Here is a 23,787-nt window from a genome sequence, read left to right on the forward strand (position 1 = left end):
ACCATTTCATCAGACAACGTCAATGGCACACTTGGTCTGCATGATATAGGGTGACAGGACTGTCGCTCAGGTGACGTCTTCAGGTTTCTCCACAGCGAAATCACTCTTCTCAGGCAACTGAAATTTGTCTGACGGTTTTCCTATGATTAGACTGGGGTTATGTGTTTTGGGGGAGGGACAGCACAGAAGTAAAACACTATTTTTGTCACATCGCTGAGGATTTCTGTCTGCAGTTCTATTTCTCCGAAAGGAGATGAGCCCCTGTTACAGATGGAGAGCCCACGTCTGGGTGGTCAGTCTTCCCCAGCAGGAGGAGCACTTCTACAGAACAGGGGCCGCGTTCAGCTCACACGCAGGCCGCCAGTGTGCAGCCTGGGCTGTTCGGGTAAGCACCCAGAGAATGTTCGAAACGGAAGAACAGACAGAGAGACTCTGAAGCAGGTGCACAGAGCTTCCTGTCATCACTCCCGTCCGAGCGAACCTATGGAGCAGCTACTATGTCAGACAAGGTGCTATTAGCGGGAGAGACAGCAGCAAGCAAGGCAGACGAAAGCCGCTGGGTCTTATGTTCTGGTGGAGGGAGGTGAGTTACAAGCGGGCAAAGCAGGGTTTCTCAGTGTCTGCACGACTGACATTTGGGGCTGCAACAGTCCCTCGCCGTGGGGACTGTCCCGTGCCCCGAAGGATGTGGACCAGCATCCCTGGCCTCTACCCACTAAATCCAGGAGCGCCCCCTTTCCAGCTGTGACAACCAGAAGTATCCCTGGACATTGTCACGTGTTCCCTGGGGAGCAAAGTCACCCTTCATCGAGAACCGCGGCAGTGAAGAAACACGAGAGATCATTTCAGCGATAGAGGATGCTCAGTGCTGCTCTCGGCATTGAAACACGGAGAGAGAACCAGACAGCCGAAGCCCCGTCCTCACCCACGCGCCCATTTCACAGTAAGAAATCACTTCTCAGAGAGCAGAAATGGCTCACAGTGGCTGCCCTGGGCCGCAGCCAGACCTCTTTTCCTCTCTTGCTACTCTGGGGTGTGTTTGCTCAGCACAAAGACAAAGGCACTTCCCCTGGGGCAGAAGTGCCTGCCAGATCTTCCGCTGCTTTACTAATGAGTTCAACAAGTCAAAAAGTTTCCTCACAATTCCCAGGCCGGTCTCCACTTGTCAGCTCCTAACGAGCTCAGAGGCCCTGGTCTCAGGGGCGACCAGAGGCGACTCCGAGGCCAATTACTCCAGTCCCATCCGGCTCCTCTGCGGAGACTGAGCCCTGCAAAGCCAGGGGGACTTTGCTCAGGCACTGAGCGTGTTAGCAAAGTTCTCATCCTTGGGGAACCACCAGGAGCTCCCACGTAATGAGGCTTTTCTTAGCTGTACAAGAACGTGTTGCTACGTGGCGCTAAATTGATTTGGGGCGGCTGGAATTCCCAGCTTGTGTTAGCAGGTGAGAGCGGTCTCACTGGACGCCGGGATCCGCAGACAGAGGTTAGTCAAGGTTGGGGGAATCCGCACCCTTGGGCTTGTGTGTTCTTCCCCGCATTACTTCGCCTCTTTCACGTAGACACTAAATATTCAGCCCAAGTAGCAACGACGAAGATGTGTACTGATTGCAACGGTCCCCTGAGTGATAACACCCAGCCCCGTGGCTCTAATTGATGTCGACCTGCTGACAGCTCCAGCCAGGACCTCCTCCAGACCCCAGCTGCCTGTTTTCCTCTGCGGCTGTTTCGCCCCTTGAATGTCTAACAGACGTCTCACGTTGAACATAGTAAAGTAGAACCATGACTTTGGGTCCCCAAATCTGCTCTTCCTACAAGTTTCCCCAGCCCAGTAAATGGCATGCACGATCCACCCAGATACTCAGGATAAAAACCTGACACTCACCCCCAACCCTGGAACAGGATGGCTGTAGTTATGGGGTCACATGGCTGGGCTCAAATCCTGACTTTCCTCCCACTTACTCGCTCTGTGGCTTTGGACATAATTTCTCTATGTCTCAGTTTCCTCATCTGTAAAATGGAAATCTATTAGGACTTGATTCATAGGGTTATTGTGAGGACCACACAGTGTGTGTGTGTAATTACATGTGTATAAGATCATATATGTCATATGTATGACAGCGCATGACAAAGAGTAAGCATGGGTTTGCTATCATTGTTATGCATATTACTGTTACGTCGTATTACATTGTTATTTTATATTACAACATTATTATATTAGGTATTATTTTGTATTACATCACTATTATTTCTCCCACAACCCATATGCAACCACTGGCAAGAGTTTTCAACTCTTCACACTTTGAACTTTCAATTTTCAAAATATATTCATTCAAACCCACTCATCACCACCTCTGCTGTCACCATGTTAGTCTAAGCCACCACTGTCCTCGACCAGACCCCTCCCAGAGCACCTACACCCCCTAGTTCCGCCCTTGCTCCCTTAAAGTTTATTCTCTACACCACGTAATTCAGACCGTGTCCCACCCTCATCCAAGCCCTCCTGGCGTCTCATATCACTCTTGCTATCCAACCCATACTCCTCACCGTGGCCAGATGGACCCCCCTCCCCACTCCTGACCTCTCTTCATCTCCTGCCACCCCACCCCCCGCCCCAGTCACATCAGGGCTTTCTTGCCAATGCTCCAGCATGCCAGGTGCCTCCTGACCTCAAGACCTTGCATGTACTGTTCCCTCTGCTTGAATGTTCCCTCCACAGGTCACTGCACTGACCTGCACAGCTCGTTCTGCCACTTGATTCAGGTCTCAGCTCCGTTGTCACCTCCCCATTAAGCTGTCCCTGAGCAGCCTGGCTAAATGAGCGCTCCATTGTCTTTTCTCTGCCCCTCACCTTGCTTTGTTTTTCTTCATATACCAACCAGCACCTGAAACTTGAAAATGTATTTGTTTACTTATTTACTGTTTGACTCCCAGCTAGAATATAATAGCCATGACTTCAGAGACCTTGGATCTCTGGTTTACAGTGGTCCTTAAAGAAGTGTCTTAAAGGCATTGAAAAAACAGTCGTTGAATGAGTCAATGACATAAAAATAAAACGAAGAAATGATAAACTGTTATGTGTTGAATTGTGTCCCCCACCCCAAAATTCATATGTTGAAACCCTAACCCCCTACGATTTCAGAATGACACCTTATTTGGAAATGGGGTCCTTGCACAGGTAAGTTAAGAGGAGGTCATCCTGGATTAGGATTCCCCTAATCTGATACTAATGGCGACCTTATAAAAGTGAGAAGACAGTGTGTAGAGACACATGGACAAGACGGTCATCTACAAGCCAAGGAGAGGGGCTGGGACAGATCTTTCAGAGCCCACAGGAGCAACCAACCTGCCGACACCCTGACCTCGGACTTCCAGCCTCCAAAACTTTGAGATAACAAATGTCTGTTGTTTAAGCAGACGCTTGTTAGGGCAGGTCTAGAAAATAAATGCCCTGAGTAGGACCTTTTTATCAAATATCTGTAGGAATATACAAGGAGTTCTTACACACTCACACGAGACCAAAATGCCAATAAAGCAGAGACAAAGAAGATGAACTTAACATTCACAAGAGAAATGCAAATGGCCAAGGAATACTAAACATGGGACCGAGTAGAGCATACCAACATAAGGGTGCAGTAAAAAGGAGGCAGCTAAATGCAGCTGGGGCCCCAAACTGGATCTTGGGAGAGAAGAGGGAAATGAGCCAGAAAACTGGAGAAATGTAATTAAGTAACTGAAATTCACACTTCGGTTACTAATAACGGACTGACATGAATCTTTGACAGACACACATGGTTGTGTAAGTAATACTAGGGGAGGCTCTCAGGAGGTTGTATGGAAACTGTGCTATTCTATGACAGTTCTGTAAATCTAAAACTATTAAAGTACAGGAAATTTTTTAAAAGTATATTTTTAAAGGATTCAGTAATAGAGTATCATGGTCTAGGACTCCATGGGTCTAGGACTCTGGAGCCAGACGACCTGGATTAATATCATGGTCCTTGTCACTTATTAGCTATGTGACCTTGGACAAGTTCCCCGGTCTCTATGAGCCCGCATAGTCTCACCTGTAAAATAAGGACTAATAATAGTACTTGCCTTATAGGGCTGTTGTGAGGATTGAGGGTTTAATACAGATGAACGTGGAACACTGCCTGAAAATTAGTAAGCGGTAGATAAATGCTTGCTAGCATTATTTTTATTTTTTGCGGATAAATCGGCAAATATTAAAACATTGACAATGAATGTCAGTAAACGGGAACTCATTTTCACTGTTGGTGGGAAAGAAATGGGTGTTGTTTTTTGAAGGGAAGAGTGATCATTTTCTTTTTTTTTCTTTTTTTCTTTTTAGATTTTATTTATTCGAGAGCAAGAGAGCACAAGTTGGGGGGAGGGGCAGAGGGAAAGGGAGAAGCAGACTCCCTGTTGAGCAGGGAGCCTGATGTGGGGCTCAATCCCAGAACCCTGGGATCATGACCTGAGCTGAAGGCAGATGCTTAACCGACTGAGCCACCCAGGTGCCCCAAGAGTGATCATTTTAATTAATATTTTCACAGTTTCATAGATAAATAATTTACATCATGAACTTCATCCATTTAAGTTGTGGAGTTAAATGGTTTTTCATATCTTCACAGAGTTGTACAAAGCATCAATGTAATCTAATTTTTTAAGTGTACAATTTGGGGGGGTTAGTATTTTCACAAAAATGTGCACACTCACAGCACACACATATATATACACACGCACATTCTAAGGATGCCAGCCACTTGAACTGTTTCCGTTGTGTTTCCAGCCGTTGCAACCAAGCGCACTTTGTGCCTCGTAGAGGACCTGCATCTTCAGATCACCACAGCTTGGAAGCCGTAACTCGTTTCCCTCCCAGCTTAAATGTCTTTGAATGTAGCCTGTTTGTTTTCCAGACCCTTTCAGACATTTTTATTTCTGTTTTATGTGTTTGCTCACACCTGGATACATGCTTACCTCTTTCTTTCCTTTCCGTTTCTTGCTCCAACTCAGACTTTCCTTAAATCTCCTTCCTTCTGTCTGAAGTACGCCCTCTAGAGTTTCCTTCAGTCTACTGGTGGCAGATACTCAATCTTTTCATATAAAAAATATTTTTATTTTCCCTCATTCTTGAGCAATGTTTTTTTCTGGTATACGTTATGTAGAAAGAGTCAACACATTAAAGAAATCATTCGCACTAGGGATGTACTGTATGGTGACTAACAATATAATAAAAAATTATTATATATAAAAAAAAGAAATCATTCGCTGACCTTGATTTCCATTTTTGCTGGTATCAGTCTAACAGCTATTCCTTTGAAGGTGACCTTTTCTTCTCCGGCTGATTTTAAGATGACTCTTTAACTTTGGTTTCTGAATTCTATGATGTTTCTGGGTGTTGATTTCTTTTTATTTATCATGCTTGGGATCTGCTGAACTTCCTGAATGTGTATGTTGATATCTTTCATCAGTTCTGGGAAATTCTGAGCCATTTTTCCTTCAAATATTGCCCTAACCCCTGCACTAGGGGAGCGTTTCTCTGAGCTCAGTCAAGTTCACCACAAAATTAACCATCATGACCCCATTCTGTGTCTTTTCTCTTGGGACTTTAATCGATCACATATTGGACCTTTTCAATAAAAACTTCACACCTCTTAGTCTCTCTTTTGGATTTTTTTCATCTTTTTTGTCTCTCTGTGCTGAATTATGGATACTTTCTGCTAATATCCCTTCTAGTTCATAATTCTTCTTCCGGCTGTGTCCCATCCACTGTTAAATAATACTGTTTTGTTTGTATTTCCAGTCTTGTGATGTTTGTGTTTCTAGACATTCTCTCTGATTCTTTTTCAAACCACCTGTTATTTTTTATAGGTTCCTGTTTCCTACAGATATTTCCAAACTTACATTTCTTCAAATATGGCAAATGTTATATAATCTGTAACTGGCGATTCCAGTGTCTGGAGTTTCCTTGGGTCTGCTTCTGCTGTGTGTTGTTTCTTCTCTTTCTTGTGCATTTTGTCTTATTTCCTTGGGTGCCTAGTTGTTTTTCAACTTTTATCAGTCATTGCCCTTAAAAAAACAACTTGGGAGTTTTCCTCAAGGCACAAGATAAGCATGTCTTCCACCAGAGAAGTTTTGCTTTACTCTAGCAGATGCTACAGTAGGCAAAATTCTAAGATGACTCCGAAGGACTCACCCCTGTGTATAATCCCCTCCCCTGGAGCATAAGTGAGACCAGTGAATATGAGGAAATACCATTCCTGTAATTATGTTAGGTCGTGTGGCAAATGGGATTATGCAGATGTGATTAAGATCTCTAATCAGTTGACTTTGTGTTAATCAAAAGGGAGATTACAATGGGTGGGCCTGGATTAATCAGGTGAAGTCATTACACAAGATGGATTCTCCTGATGTCTGCAAAGAACAAAGAAATGAAAAAAACATGTCGCTTATGTAGATCAGTGACTTCTGAGGGCCTCAGTCCCACAAATGCAAAGAACCAGCTTCTGCATGCAAGCTGAAAGGGCATGGAGCCTCAAATGCAGATCCAACTCATCTTCCCCATATGATTCACATGCATGATGTCGAAAGCGCTGCTGAGCTTAGAAACCCCAGAACTGCAGCTAAAATTGGAGGCTCCAGACAACAAGGGAAGAAGAAGTTACATGTGGTGCTCGATGGTGCGCAGAAACTAGGTTTTGAGGTATTGACAGATTTTTAAAGTTGTTGCTATTTTGGCAGTGTGTATTATAGCTTTTAAAACACATTATTGAGGGATGCCTGGGTGCCTCAGTCGTTAAGCATCTGCCTTCAGCTCAGGTCATGATCCCAGGGTCCTGGGATCGAGTCCCACATCAGGCTCCTTGCTCAGCAGAGAGCCTGCTTCTCCCTCTGCCTGCTGCTCCCCCTGCTTGTGCTCTCTCTCTGACAAATAAATAAATAAAATCTAAAAAAAAAATAAAAAAAAAAAAAGATGCTCATTACAGGATTATTTGTCTTGGCAAAAGAATGTTGAAAACAACCTAAAACTCCACCAACATGGGCATGGCTACACGAATTTTTTTATCCACAGTGTGACGTACTCTGCAGTAGTCAAAAAGACAGAGGTAATTCTATGTGTAATCCCTATTTATTCAACAGATACATCTCCAGGACATGGTAAACAAAAAATACACATTGCAGGAGAGTGTTCTCAATAGTCAATAGTATTAACACTGTCTGATAATATTGACTGTTACGGCTTTTGATGTAAGCACTCTGGGAAGGCTGTAAGCAGGCGGCATGGCTGACACCCTGCTTGTCAGAGAGTCGTGTTCTCAGAGTTTGGAGCCACCATGGGACAGAAAGTCCCCAGAGGTGACTTTGGACAAATTCCCAAGTTGATGAGAGAGACAGCCAAGCAGAGATTGCGTGGCTCAGAGCCGACCGCAGCTGGAGTCGCCGATGCTCGCCTGTCCCTAATGCCTTCCCTGCCTGCAGCCTATAAGTGGGGATCCAACCCGGAGCCAGGAATCCCAGCTTGGATCTCTGTCACCTCTTCCCCTTGGAGGAACTGGCCTCCCACAAGCCCAGCGCAGCACTTTAAAGAAGTCTGGCTTCGCTGCTCCTCGGGAGGATGGTCAGGACACTCAGCCAGGTAGGTCGGGCCGCTCCAAATTTCCGAATGGCTTCCATCTCATCCCTGGGATGACTGGAGGCAGCAAAGCTGTGACTAAAGCCTGTGGTTACAAGGCTCGTCAGCCAGCTTTGAACCACAGCACTACATATTACTAACCGAGACCTTGGGCAAAGTGCTTAACTTCTCTGTGCCTCAGCTTTTTTTTTTTTTTTAATTTTATTTATTTATTTATTTGAGAGAGAGAGTCTGAGAGAGAGAGAGTGAGCATGAGCAGGGCAGAGGGAGAGGGACAAGCAGACTTCCCGCAGAGCAGGGAGCCCGACGCAGGGCTCAATCCAGGACCCCGGGATCACGACCTGAGTTGAAGGCAGACACGTAACCGACTGAGGCACCCAGACACCCCTGTGCCTCAGTTTTTCTATCTGTCAATGGGGATGATGAAATAGTGCCTTCCTTCGAGGGCGGTGGGCAGGCATAAGTGGTTTGAATGTTAAGTACTCAGTTCCGTGCCTGGCTCTCAGGAAGGGATATTTAAATGCCGGTTGTCGGGCTGATGTAGCACAAGGGACTCAAGACCATCGGAGAGGCAACCTCAGTCTTCTGACATTTGGGGCCAGACCATTCTTGCTGGGGGGCCGTCCTGTGTGCTGCAGGATGTGCGTCAGCATCCCTGGTCTCTACCCACTAGATGCCACTAGCACCTTCCCCAGTCGTGACATCCAAAACTGTCTCTGGACTTTGCCACATGTGCCCTGGGGGGACAGAGTCGTCCCCAGTTGAGAACCACTGCTCTGAGTGAGCTCCCTGTGAGTGGAGGCATGTAAGCCAAGGCTGTGCGCTGGCAAAGCGGGAACACCAGGGGAGACACTCAGGCTCTGAGGGAGAGGCAGTTCCTAAAATCTCACACCACCCCCAGAATCGATGCTTCTATGTCAGTCGTCAGCTAGGCTCATTTCTCCCATTGGCTGATGGCTCAGATCCAGGCCCTCTGCTCCTCTCCACCGCTTCAGATTAGGATGTTGGTGGTATTCTAATTTACATCCACGACGAGGTAATACCACACAGTTCTGAGAAACACAGGCTCTCCCATTTGGAGACTCTCCCTGAAGACGCACAGTTTTATCTGCCAGGTGGTGTCCTAAGAGCGCCACACGTACTCTGCACGTACTAACAATCCCATGGGGCAGAGAAGGGATTATTCTTTATTCCTAAGTGTTACAGATAAAGGAACCAAAGCACAGAGAGGTTAAGTAATTTACCTAAGGTCACACAGCTAGTAAGTGGCAGGGCCAGGCGTTCTCTCTCGAGTCTGTTCTGTAAACCACAACAAGCTGCCTCTTGGTTGTGAGTTCCAATTCCAGTGTCTTTCAAACTAATTTTTCACGGCAGAAACCTGTCATCAAATGAAAAGTACGGTGAAAATCCATAACAATATAGCAGGTAAACGTGTAAGCAGCTCCAGCTGGAGGATAGGGTCGAGTCCCAACAGAAAAGCTCCCCGAGGGTTCTGTGGAACCGTTGGAAATGCCTTTGCAAGTCTCAGTTTTCAGGAGACAAGAGCTGAATGAGAGTAGTCATGAACAACCCCAAGGGCTGCAGGTTATCATTTATATGTTGTGTACCGGCCCCGTGGCACACACCCGTAGGATCACCTCGCTTCCTCTCCAAGTGACAGCATGCAGATAGGTCACATTTACTCTTGTTCCTAGTGAATTCTGAACAAAACACATGAGTGAGATGATAACAGTACACCTAGAGACGGGAAGATGGGCTGTCAAGGTGTAAGGAATTTAAACGGATGCAGCGGTCCACACTGGCCACCGGGGCGTTCTCAGACGGTAGACACTGCTGCCACAGTCCTTTTCATTGATCAGCCCTCTTTGGAACTGCAATGCACACTGCAGCCTCTCCCTGAGCAGAATATCCGAAAAGTTGGGAGCCTGATGTGTTCTCTCCAGACACACATTACAATCAATCAGATCGCAGCGAGACAATAGGCAGTATCCATCCGCTGTGTCCATTCGCTGTGTCCTGCCGAGGGAAACATGGGGACAGTGTTTGTTCTCCGGAGAATCTCGTGCAGGAGAGGAAGAGGAGAAACGGCATTAGCTATGCAACTGGATTGCTTTTTTTCTCCTCCTTGGATGTGGGAAGGCTCCACTGGTCCATGAGGGAGGGCGAATCTCAGACTATGAGAAAGAGGGCAGAGGATGGAGGGAGGGAGGGGTGTAATTTCCTGGCACTGCTGCCACAAATCACGGCAGACGCGGTCTCCTGAAACCACACACATGCACCATCTCACAGCTTGGGGAACTTCAAGTCTGAGATGGGTCTCACGGGGCCAAGATCAAGGTGTCGGCGGGGCTGCCTCCTCTTCCAGAGGCTCGTGGGGGAGAATCCAAGTCCTTGCCTGTCCCTACAGTGCTCTCAGCCAGCACATTAGTTTCCTGCAGCTGCCACAGCAAAGGGCCACAGGCTGAGTGCTTCAAACAACAGAAACCTGTTCTCTCGTAGTTCTGGAGACCAGAAGTCTGAGATCAGGTTGTCCACGGGCCCACACTCCTCCTGACCCCTGCAGTGGCCCCCGCCCCCGCCTCTGCCTAGCTCGGCATCTGGTGGTTTGCCAGCCGTCTCTGGCATTCCTTGGCCGTAGACGCATCGTCTCGCTATCTGTCCTTGTCATCACACGGCGTTCCCCTGTGTGTCTCTGTCTTCGTATGACCATCTTCCTATAAGGACCTCGCCCTAATTACATCTGCAGTCACCTATTTCCAGAGGAGGTTCCACTCTGAGGTACTGGGGGTTAGTTAGGACTGCAATGTATCTTTGCTGGGAGCAGGGAGGGTGGGGACACAATTCATCCAGAACACCTGGATCATCCGGGATACACGCCACATCTGAAAAGCCTCAACTTAATCACACAAAGTTCCTTTTGCCACGTTAAGGTCATATACCCCAGGTTTCGGAGACTGGGACACAGACCACTTTGGGGGGCAGGCATTATTCTGCCGATAAGAGGCAGTAATAAGTGAGGTGATTTATGTCCCCGAGAAGACCACCCAGACTTGGCTGGGAGTGCCAGGCCCGCACCCAGCTGTCCGGGGCTGCCATTCCAAACCACTGGAAGTGACAACAGCAGGGTGCTGATGGAGTGTGAGAAAAGTAATACTTTCCGTGAAGAACTTTAAAAATATATTTTCATGTCTATCTTATTACACAATCCCAGCAGCTCAGGGACCATAACGGAAAGGAAAATAAGGAACACACACTTACAAAGAAACTGGTAATAGTAACGGCCAACTTTTAGGGACGGCTCGCCACCTGCCAGGTCTTGTTTTAAGTATGTTTCTTGCAGTCCTCATGTGATCCTCACCGCACACATTACCCCATTCTACAGAGGAGGAAATTGAGGCTCTGGGAGATTAAGGTATTTGTCCAAGGTCACGCAGAATCCAAAGCCTTGGGTGTCTGGTTGCAAAAACACTCCTAAGAACAACTTCCCTACTCTACACCACTTCCTATACTGGATGGCAGGAAACAAAGACACAAGTAAGAAGTGGTCCCTGAACTCAGTGGTGGGTACTCATGGTCTCATGGGGGAAAGAGATCATTGGAAGGCCTTGAGTTGGGTATCATAATTAAGATGCTACGGAGTTATGAAGCAAATACACATGACAAGACCAAAAGTCTTACACTGAGGGTCCCATTTGATATGCGCAGTGTTTTAAATTTGAACTTCCTGCCAACATATAGAAGTCAGGAAGTTTCACATTTTTTTTTAAGATTTTATTTATTCATTCAACAGAGACAGAGACAGCCAGAGAGAGAGGGACACAAGCAGAGGGAGTGGGAGAGGAAGAAGCAGGCTCATAGCAGAGGAGCCTGACGCGGGGCTCGATCCCACAACGCCGGGATCACGCCCTGAGCCGAAGGCAGATGCTTAACCGCTGTGCCACCCAGGCGCCCCAGAAGTTTCACATTTTTTAAAAGATTTTATTTATTTACTTGAGAGAGAGAGCTCATGCACGTGAGTATGAGCCAGTGGGGAGGGAGAGGGAGAAGCAAACTGCACTGAGCAGGGAGCCCGACACAGGGTTCGATCCCACGACCTGAGATCATGACTTGAGTCCGAATCAAGAGTTGGACGTTCAACTGACCGAGCCACCCAGAGGCCCCAGGAAATTTCACATTTAAAAAACAACCTGGAATTCTGGCTTTTCTTGACAAATATCAGAAGATCTGGCAGTGCTTGGTCTCCCAACAACAGCTGGCGGGAGCTTGGAGCAGCTGTCTCATTGAACAGAACATTCTGTACGGCCCCCGTCATGACACACCACCAGATTCACTCATGTATGTATCTGCCAGGCCGTGAGTGTTTGGAATTTGAGACCTCTAGGGAAGACAGTGCATGTGTGTTTAATCCGGACGCAGCTCACCCCCTTCTTTTCCTCCTAGGTCTTTGCTATTGTCTCGTTATTCCCCTCCTACGCTGCTCCTTGAGTGTCCTGGGCAGCTCAGGAGCTTTTCCGAAGGCAGACCATGACCAATCTCACAGCAGTATCCGTCTTCCTTCTCCGGGGCTTCTCAGCTGTCCCGGAGTTACAGCTGCTCAGCACTGCCACCCTCCTTCCCATTTACCTGGCTGCGATTCTGGGGAACACCACTATTGTGGCCGCCGTGACACACGACGCCCGCCTGCACACACCCATGTACTTCTTCCTCAAACACCTCTCCTTGGTGGATATCTGCTCCGTGTCCACCACCCTGCCCCGGGCCCTGGTGGCCACCCCGCTGGGGTCCGGGGAGATTTCCCTCTGTGCGTGTGCATCCCAGCTCTTTGCCTTTGTCTGCCTTGGGTCCACGGAGTGTTTTCTCATCACCTCCATGGCTTTCGATCGTTGTCTGGCCATCTACCGGCCCCTGGTGTATAGAGCAGCCATGAGCCCCGAGACCTGCGTCTCCCTGGTGTCGGCGGCCTGGGGCAGCGGGCTCGTTTTCTCGGCCTTCCACACAGCCAACACCTTCTCCCTGCCCTTTTGTGGCCCCAACGTGATTGACCACTTCTTCTGCGACATCCCCCCACTCATGCGTCTAGCCTGTGCCAACGCAGATGACCATGAGGCTGCAGGATTTGTGGTCAGTGGCTGCGTCATCATGAGCTGCTTTGGCCTCACTGTCTTGTCCTACGTCCGCATCTTGGCCACTGTGTTTCAGATCCACTCCGCCGCCGGCCGCTGGAAGGCCTTCTCCACATGTTCTTCCCACCTGGCCACCGTGCTCCTGTTTTATGGCACTGGCAGCTCTGCCTACATGCAGCCCAGCAGCAGCTACTCCCCGATGCAAGGGCGCGTGGCTGCTGTCTTCTACTCCGTCCTCACACCCGCCCTGAATCCACTTATCTACAGCCTGAGGAACAAGGACGTGAAGGGAGCCCTGCAGAAGCTTTATCCTCGGGGGCCATTTTAGGACTTGGCATCTGGACATGGGAGGGACCCAGAAATCCGCCCTCACAGGATTTTCCCTATGGTCATGGTGAAGGTGTTAGTGCCTCCAGAGACCACCAGGAACACACCTGTCGCCAAAAAGTTGGCAACAAAGTTGGATGACAATGATCCATTCAGAAAGCCCTAGTAGATGTCCAGGTAAGACAGAGATATGTCTGATGGGATTGATTTAGGTAAATGGTACTATATGTACATGGGGAAGATGGAGCAAGAGGGAGTGAATAATTTAAATAGTAGCGATCGTTCCATCCAAAAGCCCCTTCAATGACCCTACATCCCGGACTGTAGGTCCAATAGGAGATCTTCCTTTCAGTTTCCATGGGCCTTCCACAGATGGGCATACCTTGGCCTACTCACGTCCTTCTCATGGTTAGGGGTAGACATTCAATATCTGTTCTCAGTGCAAGCCAATGACTTCATCAGAAGAAGCAACTATTCCAGAAGAAAAATACGCCATCTTGGACCTGCCCATATATACTGTGTAGTCTTCGCGTGACTCCTTCCTAAGGGAATGCCAAAGGCATTTTTGTCTTTCTACCATGTTTACCTGATAGGCTTGTATGAGTCGGATTTTTTGTTCAGCTGCTTTCACAGAAAACAATGAGCAGTAGCTTAAATAATACAGAAGGTTTAGTTCTCTTTCGTGTAAACATCTGTGCTTGAGGGTGATCCTGGTGTCTCTGTGCCACAAAGTCATCCTGAGACCAGGTTCTTCCTATCTTGTTGCTCTAACATTCCTTAAGTTCTCCTTATCCACAGGGTGGGAAATGGCTCACCAGCACCTCATTCACAATCCAGCTTCAGGAAGGGACATAGAGGAAATAGAGGGCAAGAAACATACTTTCAAGATGTAAACCGGAAGTTGTACTAGTCACTTCTGCTAAAACCCCATTGGCTAGTGCTTAGTCACATGGCCATTGTGACCTGCAAAGGAGGCTGGGAAATATTGTTTCCAGCTGGGTTGCCATGCACCCACATTAAACTCTAGAAAGAAGGGAAGAACAGTTCCTGTTTTTTTTTTAATTTTTTAAATTTATTTTTTTAGAACAGTTTCTAATTTTTAATCATTCCTCCACATCCACTCTTGTGATGAGCCACCATCTATCTTTTTATTCCATCCTATCATCATGCTTCCAGTTCTTCCTCTGTTCCCAGACCATCTTTACTAGTCACTTCTATATACATTATCTCTAACGTTCAAACACTTCTGTGATGTGGTTGTAATTCTCTTCATTTTGCAAATAAGGAAAATAAAATTCAGATAGATTTGGCAATTTACCCAAACTTAAGAAGGTAGGGAAAGGATTGATATTTTTTACTCCAGAAGCACTCAGGGTGCTTCTATCATTTTTGAATGATAGAAATTAGGCTGTATTTCTCTATGACTTTAAAAATCTTGGGGCACCTGGGTGGTGCAATCGGTTAAGTGTCTGACTCTTGATTTCGGCTTAGGTCATGATCTCAGGGTCATGAGATCAAACCCCACATCGGGCTCCATGCTGGGCATGAAGCCTGCTTAAGGTTCTCTCTCCTTCTCCCTCTGCCTCCACCTCTCTAAAAATAAATAAATACAACTTTAAAAAACAACAACAACAACAACAAACGCTTACTTCGTTAAGACATCTGTGGGGAGGTTTTAGGAGACAGTTGCTGTGCTACCAAAATATCCTTGAGGATTGAAGAGTCCTCTTCTACTTGAGAATACCAACCTCTTGATCAAATGCATTACCCTTGGGAGAGACAAATTGTCCAAAAAGACAAAAGGGGCATGTGATGAGCCAGTTAGATTAGACAAATCTTTAGGAATCATTTGGGTGTGGCAGACACACCCTAAGGTGATCACCAATGAATCACATCCTTATATAATCCACTTCTCCCAGTGTGGAAGAAACTTGTGATGTATTTTTAGCCAAAAGAATATAGCAAAGGTGATGGGATGTCACTCCCATAACCACCCGAGATCTACTCAGCAAGACAGAAAACATCCAGGTGCTGGTGAGTTCCCTGGGTCCCTGGGTGGCCAGCTCCCTATAATCCTTTAGGTCTCAGCTCCAATGTCACCTCCTCAGAAGGATCCTCCACAACCCTCCCATCCAAAGCATGTCACCTCCTGGTCCCTCTCAATGCCCTCATTTTGTTTTATTATTTACTTGCACTTATCACCCTCTGTAGTTACCTAGATTATTCAGTTTGTTTGTTCTGCCTCAAATCCCTATCCCCCTCCCTCCAAATGTAACCTCCATGACAGTGGAGCTCTGTTTTCTTCAATACTGTCTCCCGTGTGTGTAGCATACTGTTTGGCACACACTAGGTGTTCAATATGCATTTCTCTGAACAAACAAATGTGACACAGAACAACAAAAAACAAAAGCCAGAGCTGCTGTGGTATTAGTTGGAGTCAGAGGGCTGGGACCTCTGAGCACTTAACGGTTTCTTATCCCCTTTTCCTCACTTACTTGTGCCACACCCGCATGGGCTCTTTGGGCTCCACAAACCCAGTTCAGACAACCTTTCCCTAATCAAATTAATAAGTGCAGTTGAATCCAAACCGCCACTGACTGGAAGATAGTCTCTTATTTTACATTCCACTAAGAAAGAAAAAGACACTTCCAATCGAACTATGACACCCTGTCAATAAAACACATCTTGATCTCCCCTGTTAAAGCGTGCTGCTCAGCCTTCAGATCACAGCTCAAGTAACACTTCCTGATCACCCCTGCTGGCCAACCTAGGTCATTTTCTGTCTATACTCTCTGAACTCCCATTTCTCCAAAATACACATTGCAGTTTCAATGAATTGTTTAGTTGTTTACAGATCTATTCCCCACTAGAATGAAAGCTGAATGAAGGCAGAGATTACATGTGCTTGTTGCTATTATCCAATGCTGTGCTGGAAAGCCAGCTCTCTGGAAAACAATATTGTAGCATTTGCCAACTGCCATGGAGTAAATAATCTCACCACAACTGATGTCAAACTAGGAGTCCACAGCCTAACAACTGATTTGCAATATTTCTGAACATTTAAAATGAACTCCTGTGTGATGTGCTAGCCCGCTCCAGCACGCAGTTGCCCCAGGACCACGCACTGCGTCTGTGCTTAATAGAAACTCAAAAAATAACTGGTTAGTGAACGAATACATTGATGTTAAATCACACTGAGTGAATACGTAGCAAGTACTTCAAACTTAACACATCTACACGCAGCTCTCTAGTCCTCCTCCATACGTGCGCCTTCCCCAGTTTCCGCCCCACTTAGTGGCACTCGGGGCAGAAACCTAGCAGGCGTACTGATTTCTCTCTTACCCCTAACTCTTCCCATTACACGCCACGTCCAATATGTCCCTCGGTGTGTGTTTAAACCCACGCACTTCACACCAAGCCCATGGCCACCATCCTCACCCAGCACACCATCATCCCTGTCTGGACTACTGCAACGATCTCCTCTCTCATCTCCTGCCTTCACTCTTACGTTCCCAAACTCACCCTCCACCCAGAAGCCATGGGTTCCTGTGAAAGTATAAATCAGGCCGCGCCATCCCCCTGCTGCAGCCCTTCAGTGCCCTTTCACTGCCTCGGGCTCTCCAGCCTCCCCCTCTGCACCCTCCCCTGCATCTTTCATAGTGAGCTATGCTGGCGTTACCTCAGTTCTTCAAACACATCAGTCTTCTCTCTGCCTCAGGGCCTCTGCGCTTGCTCTTTCCTCAGTCTGGAATACCTTTCCCCAAACTGGAGCGTTGCTGCCGCTGCACGTGCTTGAGACTCGCTTCACGTGTCATCGCTTTGAAGGAGACCTTCCCAAGCCGCCTCTTTCAGCAGCTTCGTCCTTTCCCCTCCTATTGCCTTCCGGTCCCTTATCATTGGCGGAGTATTGCTTCTCACTTCGGAGACAGGGGGTATCAGCTCTGCAGTGCTGGTTCGTACCTCTCAGACGAGGGGTCTCACTTCGGAGACAGGGGGTATCAGCTCTGCAGCTCTAGTTTGTACCTCTCAGACGAGGGGAGTTTATCCCGCGGAGGATGAAGCTCCTGCGCCACAGGGACGTAACGCCTGCGCGCCGCTCTCTGGAACAACAACTCCCAGAGTGCTCTGCGCCCGGCCGGGAGCGCTTCCGCTTCCGGCCGGGCTGCGTGGGGGCTCCAGCATCGCGGGTGTGGAGCGCGCGTGCACGCGTGGTGCGCGTGGCGGGCGAGCGCGCGTAGGTCTGTGCGTGTGTCCTTTCCTGAGTGTGACTTTGTGATCAGTGACTCGGTGCGAGTGTGTGTGTGTGACGAGGGCGTGTGGTGTCGGGTGTGTCTGTGATCCCGCGAAGTCCGTGTGGTGAGGCGTCGCTGCTGCGTGTTCCCGTGCGGATGTGCCTGGGGCGAGCGACTGGTGCCCTGCGAGTGGAGTGAGGGCGGTGTGTGTGCGCGTGCAAGTGTGGGGCGTTGCCGAGGAAGGTTTGTTGTCAGAGTTCAGGTGGGATTTCGTGAGTGTCTGAAGTTGTCTCTCAGGGTGTGTGTGTGTGTGTGATTTTGTCTAGGACTGTCCCTGCCTGCACGAGGCTGGGTGAGCCTGTTGAGTGTTGACAGGGCTTGGTGCGTGAGTATGAGTTTGTACTCATGCGTGGGTCTGTGTGACTGACTGAATGCAGATCTGTGTGTGGCGAGGGTAGATTGTAGTTTGTCATTTTATGGGTTTGTGTGGGATTGAGTGGGGGGCTTTTGTGTGATGGGGAATGTAGGCCTGTGTGACTTTTGTGACTCTGTGAGATGGAGTTTGGTTTATGTCTCTGATTTTGTGTGGGAGGGGCTTACGTGGTGGGCGGTTTTGTGTGGCTGTTGTGATACGTTTCACTGTGCAATGCTGGATGTCCCTGTGGAGAGGGTTACCAGGCATCCACGTGCGTGTGTGTGGTTGTGCTCGGGTGTAAGTATGACAGCGTATCTAAACTACGTGGTCGTGCTGTAGTGAGCCTTCGTGGCTGTGTGTTCATCTGTAGGTATCATTGTCCCTTGTATATGAGATTTGTAGGGGATGCTTGTGAAGTCTTGTTCCTGGATGGTGTGGGTTGTGATGGAACTTACCTTCTAGTGAGAAACAGCAATAAAATAATGCCAGGCACTGATAAATGCTCTGAAGGAAAGACTAGAGGGCAGTAGGACAGAGTGACTTAGGGCTAGGTCCACTCATTGAGTTTGGGCAGTTAGAAACACCCTCTTGAGGACGGAGGTCTACGCTCAGCCCTGAATGGTGAGAATAACCTGGAGGAGAAGTGGGAGGAAGAGTGTTGTGTAGGCAGAGGGAAGGTCGAGGACAAAGGCCCTAAAGCAGGAACAAGCTTGGGATGCTGGAGGAACTGCAGGGCGGTGAGGTGGTGAGCAGGTGAGGGCCACCGCTGGTCGACATAAGTTACAAGGCCAGACCTGATGTTGAGAGGTGGGGAAGGGCACCACAGTTCAGGTGACAGGTCACCGCAGTGATACATGGCCAAGAGTGTAGCTGCAGGGAGCGTGAAGAACCGGGGCCAGTAACACCATCTGCCACAGTAACGAGCTCATGCTCACCATGCCCTACAGGTAGATCCTATTCTTATCCCCATTTCTCAAATAAGGAAACTGAGTCTCAGAGAGAGGTCCTAGAACTTGTCCAAAGTCATACAGTTAGTGGGTCATAGATGAGATTCAAACCCAGGTACCTTGTTTCCAGAGTTTGAGTTCTCAGCTTGGATCAGGCTGCAGAAACCAGTGGCCACTTAACCCATTCCTGCAACCCTAACAAGGGATGTGGTCATTCCAGGTCCCAGAGGAGGCCGTGATATGATGGCCCAGCTGGGCCTCCTCTCTCACCACTCTTTCCTCCTCCCCCAGCTCGGGTCTCTGGCCTCCACCAGGAGAGGTTCTCTGAAGAGGAGGGCATGGTTCCCGGGCTTGTGACTGCAAGGCTCCAGGTAGGTTGGTCTTTGCTGGTCTTCCCTGGAAGGGCCATTGGGTTCTGAAAGGCAGGCCATCACTCCTGGTTGTGTGCAGAGCATATGGACCTGGTGCAGTAGTGGTGATGGTGGGTGTGCTTCACTTGTTAGTCAGCAGATATCTGCAGGCCTCCTGTGTGGGGGGCACCCTGTAGGCACTGGGATGCAGTCCGGTCGAGACTGACGAGGTCCCTGCTTATGTGGAGACCAGGAATGATGTGGGAGACACCCAACAAACACACCAGCCTGGTCATTCAGGGGTGGTAAGTGCTGTGGGAGATCTGTGAGTGCACCAAGCAGGGTCAGGGCCACATTCAGGGTAGCAACACTAGGCCAGTGTTCCATGACAGCTGTTAGCTGGGCTGAGTAAGGGCGTCCCCTTTGGACAGAGGGATTTCCAGTTTGCCGCAGTCTCTACCCTCCTTGTTGGTCCCCAGCAAATGAATCCTGTGTCAGCAGAGAATTACTTCCATCAGAAAAGGGAGAGATGGAAGCAAGATGAAGGAAGGCCATGCGTTTCTAGAAAGTAGAAGCATTCGGGCAGCCCACTTCATTCATTCCCATTACCTGGCTAGCCCCCATAGGCTCTTGAGTTTGAGATCCCAGAGGTGGGGAGGTGGGCGTCCTACTGTGTCATATTGGAAACACAGCCCATCTAAAGGGGCCACTGTGACCTGGCTCCAGCCTGTTGTCATTGCAGGAATCCAGGCTTTGCAACGTAAAAGTTTCCTGTTTTTCAAGACATTATTTGGATTTTTGTACAGATATCCACGTTTTAAAATAGCGGCGGTGCCAATAAATATTGACATCTTCCAGGAGCCACGCGGTGCACACACCTCTTCCCCTCCCTCAGGTCTTTGTCCAGGGTCACTTTCCTGTAGTCTCTCCTGACCACTCTAGCTGGCACCTAATCTCCCATCACTCTTGTCCCTCCCTGCCTGTTTTTCTCTGTAGCACTTAGCACCATCTAACATGCTCTGTTTTGCTGGTTTATTGTTTAAGCCTGACCAGAATGTGGGATTCACCAGAGCAGGGTTTTGGTCTGTATTCCCAGTGCCTAGAAAGGTGCCGGGCATAAGTCGGACTCTGTAAATCTTTGTCACACTGAATGCTTTGCAGTTTCCTGTAGAACCCCACAGGGATGCCAGACTCCATGAGTCTGTGGGCTCTTCTAGTTCTTGGACCACCACATGCAGCCTCAGCCGTGCTGTGGTGAGTCCTGAACCCAGCCTGACCCACTCTTTCCTTTTTTGACTCCCCTCCCAACCCCAGACCCTTTTCCCTATGGCCATATGAAGGACTAGTCATGCCGTGGCCTTGTCGTTCCAGGAGCTGATTGCATTCCAGGATGTGGTGGTAGACTTCTCCCAGGAGGAGTGGGAGCAGCTGAGTCCTGGCCAGAAGGCCCTGTACTGGGACGTCATGCTGGAGGACTACAGGAACCTGGTCTCACTGGGTAAGGGCAGTGAACTCAGATCCCACCTCACTGCATAGAAGCGAGGGGGTGTCAGGAATGTCAGCATCATGTTGGGATGGGGCTCAGCCATTCAGTGTCTCTGAGGGTCCTCCCAACCTCCTTCCCCTGAAGTGTCCACCTCTCTGGATGAACATAATGATAAAGTTAAGGTTGCTGCAGGCTTCAGGCATGGCTGGATCCAGGAGCTCAAGTGTTACTTCCTGGCCTTAGTCTTTTTGGTCCTCTATAGGCTCCCACTCTGTTTTTCAGTTCTCTTCTCCTCTCTTGGCTCCACTCCCAGGCTGGCCCCTTCCGCTTCTAGCAGCAACAGGCTTCAGTGACACTCAGTGGTCCCAGCAGGGTGGAAGCCTTCTTTCCCTGAAGTTCTAACAGAAGTTGCAGGCCCTAGTGCCATTGACCATGTCTATTCTCTTTCTTAAGCCAATTAGAGGCCAGGGGATCGAGCTTTTTAATTGGCCACACTTGGGTTACCCATTCTTGGTAGCTGACACCCGCTGAACGCTCATTATATGCCGGCGTATGGCTGGGGTATGTGGGGGAGGAGAAGAGGAGAGCCGAGATGAGGGTCAACAAGGGCCCAGTTGGGGTCCCCTTGAAGGGTGCCCACAAAGAATGTACTGTAGACCTCTCAGTTCAGTTTAAAGCCCTATTTCTTTCTCTGCCTCTGCCCCTCTCTGCTTCTCCCTCTGGCCCTGTCTCCCACAATCCCTGTGATAGAATTGACTGCCCCTATGTCTGTGTTCTTCAAACTTGTTTCTCTCACGACCCTGGTAAAAGGTACATTTTACTTCCCAGCCCACTGCACATGCTGTGTATCCATCTGATATAATTGAAACAAAAATTCTATAAAATGGTACTTGTCCTTATTATACACAGTGCACTCTGTTACTCCATTCTATTTTGTTTTTTAAAACTTCTTATCACAACCCACTAAAGCAGTGGTCTCAACCTGGAGTGGTTTTACCCTGAGGTGACATAGCAATGTCTGAAGATATTTTTTTTTTTTTGGTTGTTACAGCTGAGAGGGTGCTGTTGGTGCAGAGAGGAAGTGGCCAGGGGTGCTGCTGAGCACCCTACAACACCCAGGACAGTCCTCACAAGAGAGAATTACCTGGCCCAAAATGTCAGTAGTACCAAAGTTGGGAACCTGACTTAGTTCTATGACCCACTGAAGAACAGCAACTGCCTAAAATTGAACGTGCATGTGATCCAGCTCCTGAGACCAGGCTGTGAGGTAGTGAGGGCTCACTTCGGCCCACATGGGCTTCTGAGGCCCCAGTATCCTGGTCGGCCCTTTCCAAGTTCTCATCTTCCCAGATGAGCTAGATTCATCCTTGACATGTTTCTTTCCTCTGTGGGTCAACCCTGCTTTCCCCGATCTTATAATCTATGCATGCTTCCCCCTTTACCCAGCCTGGACCCAGATGTCCAGCCTCACTAGAGAGCTGGTACATCAGTCAGAATTCTCCAGAGAAAGAGAACCAATAAACTATATATATTGAGGGACTTACTTTAAGAAATGACTCATGGGTTTGTGGGGCTGCCCAGCAGGCTGGAAACAGTCAGGAGCTGATGCTGCAGTCATAAGACAGAATTTTCTTTCTAGGAGTTTTTGCTCTTCAGGCCTTTAGCTGATTGGGTGAGACCCACCTACATGATCATGGATAATTTCCTTTACCTAAAGTAATTATAAATACTAACCAACAGTTAGATTTGTATTTGATTGAAATCACTGGGGACTAGAACATGGTCGGGCTGACAAGTAAGACTAATAGTCACAATGGGCAATGGAGCAGCCATCTTATTTTCGGTGTTCTTTCTCACATCTTACAGGAATTTGCAGTTTTGAAAACTTTATTTCAGACTGGGGCACTGGGCCTGACAACAGGATACCTTCAAAGCATAACATCTCTGAAAAGTCACCCCAAAAGAAAGGACTTTGGAACATGAACTTCATAAAGGCCTGCAAAGAGGACAGCCTCCCCGAGATGCCAGTCCTGGTGAAATCTCTGAGCAGCTTCACAGAGAAGAAGGGCTACGGATGTCCTGAATGTGGGAGAGCCTTCAGCTCCAAATCCTTCCTTACTCAACACTGGCGGATCCACACAGGGGAGAGACCCTATGAATGCAGTGAGTGTGCAAGGGCCTTCAGCCAGAGGGCAAACCTTATTCAGCATCAAAGAATTCATTCTGGAGAGAAACCATACAAGTGTGAGGACTGTTTCAAAGCTTTCAGGCGGAGCTCCTCCCTCAGGGAGCACCATATCATCCACAGCGGCAAGAAGCCATTTCTCTGTAACGAATGTGGGAAAGGCTTCAGCAAACACTCAGCCCTCATCTCCCATCAGCGAATTCACACTGGTGAGAAACCCTATCAATGTAATGAGTGTGGGAAGGCCTTTAGTGATCAGTCATTCTTCAGCCAACACCGGAGGGTCCACAGTGGGGAGAAACCTTATGGATGCAATGAATGTGGAAAGGCCTTTAGCTGGGCCTCATCCCTTAATCTCCACCAGAGAACTCATACAGGTGAGAACCCCTATAAGTGCCCCGACTGTAGGAAACCCTTCCGGTACAGGTCCTCCCTCATCGAGCACCGGAAAACCCACACAGGAGAGAAACCCTACAAATGCAGCAACTGTGAGAAGACTTTCAGCTACAGCTCCTCCCTGAGCCTTCATCAGAGAACTCACACTGGGGAGAGTCCCTATATGTGTAAGGAGTGTGGGGACGTCTTCAGGTACTGCTCCTCCCTGACCAAGCACCAGCGGACCCACAGCATCAAGACACCCTATGAGTGTAAGGAATGTCTAAAAGCCTTTAGCTGTGATTCATCCCTTAAAGTACATCAGAGGATCCATACCAGGGAGAGATCCTATGCAGACAGTGAGGGTGAGAAAGAGCTTTGTGGCAACTAACTTCCAGCAGTTCTTAATAAAAAATACTATGCACATGGAACCTTCAGATTTCATTCACCCCAAGAGGTCTGAGACATCATATTGTACATTTGTCATGGGGATGTGCCTCGGGGGTCCCCAAAACCACCCCCAAGTTTGGTGACTCAGTAAGAGGACTCAAAGGACTCAGCATATAGTCCTACTCATGGCTAAGAGCTATCATAGCTAAAGGATACAAAGCAAAACCAGCCGAGAGGTGCATGGGGTGAAGTCTGGAGGAAGCCAAACACAAATTTTCAGGATTCCTCTCCAAGCGGAGTCACACAGTACACATTTAGTTCCTA

General features: G+C 48.4%; 3 protein-coding genes across 4 annotated transcripts in view; 2 read left to right on the forward strand and 1 right to left on the reverse strand.

Moving 5' to 3' along the window:
• The window catches only part of LOC103677277 (olfactory receptor 10A7), a 38,542-nt gene extending 21,366 nt beyond the window's left edge, over positions 1 to 17,176 (reverse strand). The window contains exons 1-3 of one of the 2 annotated variants that reach the window (XR_005835682.1): positions 16,763 to 17,176; positions 14,733 to 14,852; positions 13,318 to 13,920 (exon numbers count right to left, since the gene is read on the reverse strand). The gene's annotated coding sequence lies outside the window, so the exon portion shown is untranslated. Of the gene's footprint in view, positions 1 to 13,317; positions 13,921 to 14,732; positions 14,853 to 16,762 lie in introns of those variants that run through there. The other variant, XM_040633762.1, reaches the window with a different exon arrangement.
• On the forward strand, positions 11,739 to 13,096 carry LOC103677302 (olfactory receptor 9G4-like). Its single transcript, XM_008706575.2, has one exon. The coding sequence runs from the start codon at positions 12,158 to 12,160 to the stop codon at positions 13,082 to 13,084; it is 927 nt and encodes a 308-aa protein (XP_008704797.1). The 5' UTR covers positions 11,739 to 12,157; the 3' UTR covers positions 13,085 to 13,096.
• Positions 17,177 to 17,226: 50 nt separating the features above from the next.
• LOC103677301 (zinc finger protein 501) lies at positions 17,227 to 23,501 on the forward strand. Its single transcript, XM_040633761.1, has 4 exons — positions 17,227 to 17,321; positions 18,969 to 19,048; positions 20,399 to 20,525; positions 22,380 to 23,501. The coding sequence occupies exons 2-4, from the start codon at positions 19,016 to 19,018 to the stop codon at positions 23,462 to 23,464; spliced, it is 1,245 nt and encodes a 414-aa protein (XP_040489695.1). The 5' UTR covers positions 17,227 to 17,321; positions 18,969 to 19,015; the 3' UTR covers positions 23,465 to 23,501.
• The last annotated feature ends 286 nt before the right edge of the window (positions 23,502 to 23,787 follow it).

This window comes from Ursus maritimus, unplaced genomic scaffold (genome assembly GCF_017311325.1).
Source record: "Ursus maritimus isolate PB19 unplaced genomic scaffold, ASM1731132v1 scaffold_19, whole genome shotgun sequence".
Classification (NCBI taxonomy): Eukaryota; Metazoa; Chordata; class Mammalia; order Carnivora; family Ursidae; genus Ursus; species Ursus maritimus.